This window comes from Macrobrachium nipponense, chromosome 37 (genome assembly GCF_015104395.2).
Source record: "Macrobrachium nipponense isolate FS-2020 chromosome 37, ASM1510439v2, whole genome shotgun sequence".
Classification (NCBI taxonomy): Eukaryota; Metazoa; Arthropoda; class Malacostraca; order Decapoda; family Palaemonidae; genus Macrobrachium; species Macrobrachium nipponense.
In genome coordinates, this window is record NC_061097.1 from 22,063,604 (window position 1) to 22,073,603 (window position 10,000).

The 10,000-nt window shown below is 36.5% G+C and overlaps 1 protein-coding gene across 1 annotated transcript in view; it reads right to left on the reverse strand.

Moving 5' to 3' along the window:
- LOC135209071 (uncharacterized) overlaps positions 1 to 10,000 on the reverse strand; it is a 261,895-nt gene that overhangs the window by 137,305 nt on the left and 114,590 nt on the right. The window contains exon 3 of the mRNA XM_064241653.1: positions 598 to 809. Coding sequence (XP_064097723.1) covers positions 598 to 809 — 212 coding nt within the window. The remainder of the gene's footprint in view (positions 1 to 597; positions 810 to 10,000) is intronic.

Consider the following 10,000-nt stretch of genomic DNA (forward strand, 5'->3'; position numbering starts at 1 on the left):
ATATATATCATATATATATATATATATATATCTATAATCATATATATATATATATATATATATATACCTCATATATACATATATATATATATATATATATATATATATCATATATATATATATATATATTATATATATATATATATATATATATATATATATATATATCATATATATCTATATCATATATGTATATATATATATATCATCATATATATATAATATATATATATATATATATATATATATATGTATAAATACTAATAAATCACAAAAGTAAGCAGGTGATTTTGCTCATTATCTATAATAAAACTAGGAGAGTTCAACATGAGACGACAGAGTGCCAAGTAATTTCGTATATTTTAACACATCTTCCCCCCGACCCCCCGAGATGTGTTAAAAAAATACACGAAAGTACTTGGCACTCTGTCTTCTCATTTTGAACTTACCCAGTGACCATAAGTTATCATATATATCATATATATATATATATATATATATAAGATATATATATATATATAATATATATATATATATATATATATATAGTATATAATATTACCATTACATGACGACTAAATTCCTTCATTTACTCACCCTGAAAGGCATGTCGTTCTGCTTCGCGTAGGGCGACGCGAGATCGTCGTCGTCGCTCCATTGAGAGATGTCCGAATTCTGGTCGGAGGAGGACCAGGCCTCCAAGGGCGGCACCAGGGGCTTCGAAACGTCCTCATACTCGTAGGGCACGGCGCCCGCGCCCATGCTGTTCTCCCTGGGGTAGAAGCTCAGCAGCGTCCCCATACCCATGTCTGAAAAAAAAAAATTAATGAGGGGATTTTTTACTTACATGAATTGTGTAGAGAAATCGTCACTTGAAATGAAGAAATGTTAGAAAAATAAGTACAAATATGTATTTCTTATTACCGTTTGCTGCAAGAAATATTTTTAACGAATAAATATTCGCAATCATTACATTCTTGGAAATCGTAACGACCACAAATTAAAAGTAATGATATGAAATGGCATTACTACGTTTATCAGTACCTGAGCTACCTACATCACATTTTCTCAATTCCACCTTCGTACCAGTTAACCGGCGGTCTTAATGTCTTCCCAGAACTGAGTTTAGTGCCTTCAATTATGCTTGCTTCGAATAACCAAGAAGAAAACAGCATTCAAAAGAGTTCATACCCTCTCAACATATATACCTATACTTTTAACATTCTAAACCAATATGGATGCAAGTCTATCCCAGCTCATTCATGAAAAAGACATTTATTTGTCGAATTCTATGTCTATCGAAATGTATCTTGAAGTAGGTAGATATATGTATGCATGTATTTATTATTGTCATTGTCATTGTTAGTGTTAGTGTTAGTGTTAGTGTTAGTGTTAGTGTTAGTGTTAGTGTTTAATATTAATATTAATATTATTAATATTATTATTATTATTATTATTATTATTTTTTTTTTTTTTTTTTTTTTTTTTTTTTTTTTTATTTTTTTTTTTTTTTTTTTTTTTCTTTTTTTTTTTTTTTTTTTTTTTTTTTTTTTTTTTTTTTTTTTTTTTTTTTTTTGCTCTATCACAGTCCTCCAATTCGACTGGGTGGTATTTATAGTGTGGGGTTCCGGGTTGCATCCTGCCTCCTTAGGAGTCCATCACTTTTCTTACTATGTGTGCCGTTTCTAGGATCACACTCTTCTGCATGAGGCCCGGAGGTACTTCAGCCTCTAGTTTTTCTAGATTCCTTTTCAGGGATCTTGGGATCGTGCCTAGTGCTCCTATGATTATGGGTATGATTTCCACTGGCATATCCCATATCCTTCTTATTTCTATTTTCAGATCTTGATACTTTAATCCATTTTTTTTTTTCCCTCTCTTTCTCTTCAACTCTGGTGTCCCATGGTATTGCGACATCAATGAGTGATACTTTCTTCTTGACTTTGTCAATCAACGTCACGTCTGGTCTGTTTGCATGTATCACCCTATCCGTCCTGATACCATAGTCCCAGAGGATCTATGCGTGATCGTTTTCTATCACTCCCTCAGGTTGGTGCTCGTACCACTCACTACTGCAAGTTAGCTGATGTTTCTTGCACAGGCTCCAGTGGAGGGCTTTTGCCACTGAATCATGCCTCTTTTTGTACTGGTTCTGTGCAAGTGCTGGGCATTCGCTTGCTATGTGGTTTATGGTTTCATTTTTCGTATTGCACTTCCTACATATGGGAGAGATGTTATTTCCGTCTATCGTTCTTTGAACATATCTGGTTCTTAGGGCCTGATCTTGTGCCGCTGTTATCATTCCTTCAGTTTCCTTCTTTAGCTCTCCCCTCTGTAGCCATTGCCATGTGTCATCGCTGGCTAGTTCTTTAGTCTGTCTCATGTATTGTCCGTGCATTGGTTTGTTGTGCCAGTCCACTGTACTGTCTGTCATTCTCCTGTCTGTATATTTCTGGGTCTTCGTCTACTTTTATTAGTCCTTCTTTCCATGCACTCTTTAGCCACTCGTCTTCACTGGTTTTTCAGATATTGCCCCAGTGCTCTGTTCTCGGTGTTGACGCAGTCCTCTATACTTAGTAGTCCTCTCCCTCCTTCCTTTCGTGTTATGTATAGTCTGTCCGTATTTGCTCTTGGGTGTAGTGCTTTGTGTATTGTCATATGTTTCCTGGTTTTCTGATCTATGCTGCGGAGTTCTGTCTTCGTCCATTCCACTATTCCCGCGCTGTATCCGATTACTGGCACTGCCCATGGTTTATGGCTTTTATCATATTTCCTCCATTGAGTTTTGACTTGAGTATCGCCTTGAGTCTCTGCATATATTCTTTCCTGATCGTGTCCTTCATCTCTTGGTGTTTTATATCCCCTCCTTCCATTATTCCCAGGTATTTGTATCCTGTCTCATCTATGTGTTTGATGTTGCTCCCATCTGGTAGCTTTATCCCTTCAGTTCTCGTTACTTTGCCTTTTTGTATGTTGACTAAGGCGCATTTTTCTATTCCAAACTCCATCCTGATGTCCCCAGATACAATCCTTACAGTCTGGATTAGGGTATCTATTTCCTTGATGCTCTTACCATACAGCTTGATGTCGTCCATGAACATCAGATGGTTGATTCTGTTGCCTCTTTTCTTGAGTTGGTACCCGGCATCCATCTTCTGTAGTACTTTTGTCATGGGAATCATGGCTACTACGAAGAGTAGTGGGGACAGTGAGTCGCCCTGGAAGCTCCCTCTCCTGATATTAACCTCTGCTAGTCTTATTCCAGAGCTTGTAAGTATTGTATTCCAGTTGCACATTGTATTTTTGAGGAATCTGGTGGTGTTTTCCTCTGCTCCATATATTTTCAGGCATTCTATTAGCCATGTGTGTGGTATCATGTCGAAGGCTTTCTTATAGTCTATCCATGCCATGCTTAGGTTGGTTTTCCTTCTCCTACTGTTCTTCATTACCATTTTGTCTATCAGGAGCTGGTCTTTTGTGCCCCTACACTTCCTTCTGCAGCCTTTCTGTTGGTGGGGGATGGTGTTTGTCTCTCTAGGTAATTGTATAGCCTTTCACTGATGATACCTGTTAGTAACTTCCACATTATTGGTAGGCAGGTGATAGGCCTGTAGTTACTGGCTATATTTCCCTTACTCTTGTCTTTTTGTACTAAGGATGTTCTTCCTGTGGTCATCCATTTGGGTGCATGGTGATTTGAGATACAATGCTGGAGTTGTTCTGCTATTCGTGGGTGTAGGGCCTTGAAGTTTTTGAGCCAGTATCCATGGACTTCATCGGGACCTGGGGCTTTCCAGTTTGGCATTTTTTTATTTCTTTAGGTGTCTTGACTGTGTCTGTCGTGATCTCTGTGAATCTTTGTTTTATTCTCCCTGTTTCTTCTTCCTTGACTTCCTGGAGCCATGTTGCATGTTTGTTGTGTGATACCGGATTACTCCATATGTTTTCCCAGAGTCTCTTACTTGGTTCGGCTTCAGGAATTTCTGGGTGGTTGTCTTCCCACCCCTCTTAGTTGGCTGTATAGTCTTTTCTGTTGGTTCCGAATAGTTGTTCTGTTGGTATCCCTTATTCCTGTTCATGTACCGTTGGATCTTATGTGTTTGGCTTTTTACCTTAAGCCTCTGTTTTTACATCTTCTATTGTGTTGTTTAGTCCCCTCTCTTGTACTTTGTATTTCTCGTTGAGTTCCTCCCTTGTTTTCTTGCTTCTTAGCCTTTTTTCTGCCATCTCTTTCAGTTTACTCAAGTCAGATCTCATCACCATGATTTGCTTTTCCAGGCGCCTTTTCCAAGGAGGTGGTGGTTGTTGTTGTTGTTGTTGTTGTTGTTGTTGTTGTTGTTGTTGTTGTTGTTACTACAAAATACTCATGGTAGCACAAGTCTTGTAATGTTGAGACAAATCACAGTTATGTATATGTACATATATATTTAAAGATAAATTTGTACAGAAAACTTCAGGGAAACTGTTCGATTCCCACTTCCAAAGATTGGAAATGGAAATCGAACAGTTTCCCGAAAGTTTTCTGCACAGATTTATCTTGAAATGATATATGTACATATACATAACTGTGGATTTGTCTCTCCATTTTTCTTTTTTTAATCACAGTTCTCCAATTCGACTGGGTGTATTTATAGTGTGGGGTTCTGGGTTGCATCCTGCTTCCTTGGGAGTCCATAACTGTGGATTTGTCTCTTCATTTTATTATTATTATTATTATTATTATTATAGATTATTATTATTATTATTATTATTATTATTATTATTTTTATTTTCTTTTTTATTTTTTTTGCTCTATCACAGTCCTCCAATTCGACTGGGTGGTATTTATAGTGTGGGGTTCCGGGTTGCATCCTGCCTCCTTAGGAGTCCATCACTTTTCTTACTATGTGTGCCGTTTCTAGGATCACACACTTCTGCATGAGTCCTGGAGCTACTTCAGCCTCTAGTTTTTCTAGATTCCATTTCAGGGATCTTGGGATCGTGCCTAGTGCTCCTATGATTATGGGTACGATTTCCACTGGCATATCCCATATCCATCTTATTTCTATTTTCAGATCTTGATACTTATCCATTTTTTCCCTCTCTATTTTCTTCTCTTGTCCATTTCTTCCTTTTTGCTTCTGTAGCTCCAATCTCAGGCTGTTGATTACTGTCGTTGTGGTGATCAGTTGCTGGATGACGACCTCCAATTACCTGACCGTCTTCCCCTTCAATTGGGTTGAATACCTGGTTGCCGGACGAAGCTCCTCTGTTGCCAGAGGTTCCATTTATTATTATTATTATTATTATTATTATTATTATTATTATTATTATTATTATTATTATTATTATTATTATTATTATTATTATTATTATTATTATTATTATTCTTGAAGACACAAAGTCTTCAAAAACAATCATGCAGCATTTACATTTCGAAATCTTGAAGGCAGCTTTAACAACAAACGCCCCCTCCCCTCCCCCCACCACCTTTGGTCAATACTGACAGTCATTATCGTAATCATATGGTTATTAAACTAATCGTAAAATGTTGAAGGAAGTAATCATGCCACATATGAGGTCCTCGAGCCTAAAGATTGTAAACTGGAGTTTAAAAAAAAATGTCATGTCTTGACCCTGAGTGACCCACCGACCTCGTGTCGTGTAAAACAGGAAATTACAAAGTAATTGCACATTCTTTATAACATATTTAATAGCCCACTTATATGCTACGCCAGGAGAAACGAGAAAAATGAAGAGGGAGGAAAAATACGAGGTTTAATCACAAAGGAAGCGAAAGCCGAGCTTCTGTAAACCTGTCCCTTAAAAAAAGTTCGTCAGCCAGGAGCACACAAAGAAGTAGAGATGTCCAAAGTTGGGTGCAATACGAAACAAGTAAAAAATGCGCCGAAGTTTCTTCGGCGCAATCGTGTTTCCTGTACAGCCACTACAGTGTATAATCAAGGCCACCGAAAATAGATCTATCTTTCGGTGGTCTCAGTATAATGCTGTATAAGCCGCGACCCCTGAAACTTTCAGCCACGGACCGGTGGTAACCTGTCCTCTATCGTTGCCAGAAACACGGTGGTGGCCATCTTTAACCTCGGATCAAGTAAAAGCTACTGAGGCTAGAGGGCTGCAATTTGGTATGTTTGATGACTAGAGGGTGGATGGTCAACATACCAATTTGCAGTCCTCTAGCCTCAGTATTTCTTAAGATCTGATGGCGGACATTAAAAGTGCGGACAGAAACAAGTACGTACGGAGAGAAAGTCAGTACAATGTTTTCTTTAACAGAAAACTAAAATTAGTTACTGTACCGTGCAAGTAATGGATTACTAAGTTACAGTGAGTAACGGTGAGAAGAACTAGCATGCTGGGTGTTACGAGGCCGTTTGATATAAAGTAAACACTACCTTTATTGTTTGTTTGTTTGTATGGTGTTTTTACGTTGCTTGGAACCAGTGGTTATTCACCAAAGGGACCAAAGGCTTTGCGTGACTTCCGAACCACGTCGAGAGTGAACTTCTATCACCAAACACTCCCTTAAAAATCAAATGGCATCTGGATACCGCAAACCTCCGCCAAACTTAGCAATCTATCCCCACCACAAATGATATCCTTTCCTGATCCTGATCTCTCTCAAATCACGTGCTGCCAGTATAGAGGTCCAACTTCGCTAAATTCTCATGAAGGTCCTCCACATCAAGCTTTCTTATAATAATGCTTGCATACGAACAAACGGACATACATATCGAAAAAAAACTCCTTGCCAGAGATAATGAGGCTGAAATGAAATTGAATATAGAATTTAGGCCAGAGGCCAAGCGCTTCGACCTACGAGGTCATTCAGCGCTGAAACGGAAATTAGGAATAGAAAGGTTTGAAAGATGTAACAGGAGGAAAACCTCGCAGTTGCACTATGAAACAAATGTTAAGAGAGGTTGGATAGCAAGATGGAAGAGAGAGAATATGAATGGAGGTATAGTAAAATGAGCGAAAGGGGTTGGAACTAGAGACAGAAGGAACGCTGCAATGAATCTTAAGTAAAGCCTACAGTGCACCGCGTGAAATGCACTGACAGCACTACACTCCTACGGGGCAATGAGGGTGAAATTCGTTTAAAACAGTAAGTAGAAGTGACCGTCAATTTCATCTAAACTTTTCCTTTTCATAATCTCCACTTTGACATTAACTCTAATTGTTTTGTAACCGACTACAAGAAAAAACGGAAACAGAACCTGTCCAAAACGCCACGTCTCCTGAATCCTCAAATCTTACTTCGGACAATAACAGATGGCCCTTCATCCAGAAACCATAAAAAAAGGTTTAATTACTAATTGCTACAAATTCCTAAAGACTCGACCATACAGTAAAATGAGGCCTTCCAACATTTGATGTCTAAGAACGAGAATTATTTAAAATGATCTAAATCCAAAGAGATAAGAGGTGATATATTCATAAACTATTTAAGATACTCGAGATATTCAGCAATATAAATTGACCCCTACTTTAGCATCGCGCTTATGAAGTGATGCACCAGCTAAAATTGTCCAGCACTCTAAGACTTCTTTTTTTATAAGTTTCTCATAACTTGCCTGCGTCATGGATATCCTTATCGTGGCCTTTTATATCAAACACTAAAAGCTTTCAGCGGTGTCCTTCCGCGCAGGTCATGTCTAGCCTTTTGGTCTATATTTTCCTACTCTCACTTTGGTTATCTTCCTTCCCAGCTGTTAAACTTCTTCATTTTTATCTCATTCTAATTTTTACCAACAATTATCAACAGATTCTTCCAAAAGAACTAAGACTACAATATATTCAGTGTTTACCAATGAGAATGACGTATATTTTCAGAGAGAGAGAGAGAGAGAGAGAGAGAGAGAGAGAGAGCTTTCTCTACAGTCAAAAAAGTTATTACAATGTCATCTATATTGTCGTGCAAAGTGATCGTTTCCTGAAAGTATACTTGAGACAAACATCAGGCAGGCACATATTATGTGACACCAATTTTTCCCAAACTTTTTATTTGTTATTAACGACATTCTCAAACCTCATGCCAACAAGTGATATAATAATAATATATATATATATATATATATATATATATATATATATATATATATATATATATATATATATAATATATATACAAATACATATATGCATTAAACCACATATGTCCTTTAACATCCAATTCCTGATTCCTCCTCTGTTCGCTGGTTCGAATCCATCGAAATTACCATCAACTAAAATATTCCCCTTCGGTTAACATATATGAATATATATTAATTCCGAGGTAGAGCGAATTGGATATTAAAGGACATTTGTAGCTTAATGTATGTAATATATGAATCACGGTGATGTTATAAAAATTCATATATATACATATATATATATATATATATATATATATATATATATATATATTATATGTGTGTATATATATATATATATATATATACGTTATATATATATATATATAAAAAATATATAAGTATGTATAAATATATATATATATATATATATATATATATATATATATATAGATATATATAATATATATATATGTGTGTGTGTGTGTGTGTGTGTGTGTGTATGTGTGTGTGTGTTTGATTCACAACTTATTCAAGGCTGAAGCAATCTCTTGCTTACGTCATATTCGGCAGCGCTATTTAAAGAATCAGAATGAAAGGTTTAACTCCGCTACTATTAGGCCGGACGGGGGGTAGGGGGTGGGGGAGTATCAGTCATCCCACCTGCTGCGATAGAAAATCAAGCCTGAATTCTTTGTCACTGTGTGTGTGTCTGTGTGTGTGTGTGTGTTTGACGGGAAGGAGGTGAGGAGCAGGGAGCAGGGGAGGAGGGAGGGGGAGCAAGCTGGCTTCTGGTTACAGGTCTATAATGCATGATATTAGCCGCTTCGTCGGTGCATACCAGTTGATTGAGTCGTGTTTGCGTATATCAGGAAGTATCCGCCGGTGTTATTGATCTGGGGACCTGAGACAGCCAATTGTAGACAATAAAACATACTAAAATGTACCACAAGGAAAAATCGCATGTCGGTGAGATTATAATCAACGTTATATATGTATATATATATATATATATATATATATATATATATATATATATATATATATTATATATATATATATATATATATATATATATATATATATATATATATATATATATATATATATATATATATATATATATATATATATATATATATATATATATATATATATATATATATATATATATATATACATACATATATATATATATATTTTATATATATATATATATATACATATATATATATATATATATATATATATATATATATATATATACTATATATATAATGCGAATTAGATGACTAAATCTTGATACTTTTCAACACCAAGTACTATTCCTTAAGACATAGGCGAATGGGTCATTGAGCCCCTGTAAGATTCTACATCAGACGAAGATGAAGTTTTCTCCATCGGGTTTCATACTCAGTCTAGTAGTTTAAGTAAGAAAGTGGCAGTGAGTGACAACACTCACTCTCTTTCTCTCTCTCTCTCACAGGCGGGTACCCTTACCTCCTAGATATGGTGGCCGGCAATAAAGTCGCAGAAAAAAAAGTCACACAAAAAGTCATAATTTTGGCTAAGAAAAAAAAAGGTCGCATTAATTTATGGTGACAATTATAAAATAAAAAACAGAAAATATTTTGGCTCTTTCCTAGATGGTGGCACCTAGGGTTTTCGGGGGTCGTTATCTGCGACTAACATTTCCTTGGTTTGTTTGTATGGTATTTTTACGTTGCATGGAACCATTGGTTATTCAGCAACGGGACTAACGGCTTTACGTGACTTCCGAACCACGTCGAGAGTGAACTTCTATCACCAGAAATACACATCTCTCACTACTCAGTGAAATGCCCGAGGAACGGACTCGCGGCCACCGAGGTGGCAAGCCAACGCCTTACCAGCCACGCCACCGAGGCGCTTTGAGGGTCATTGTC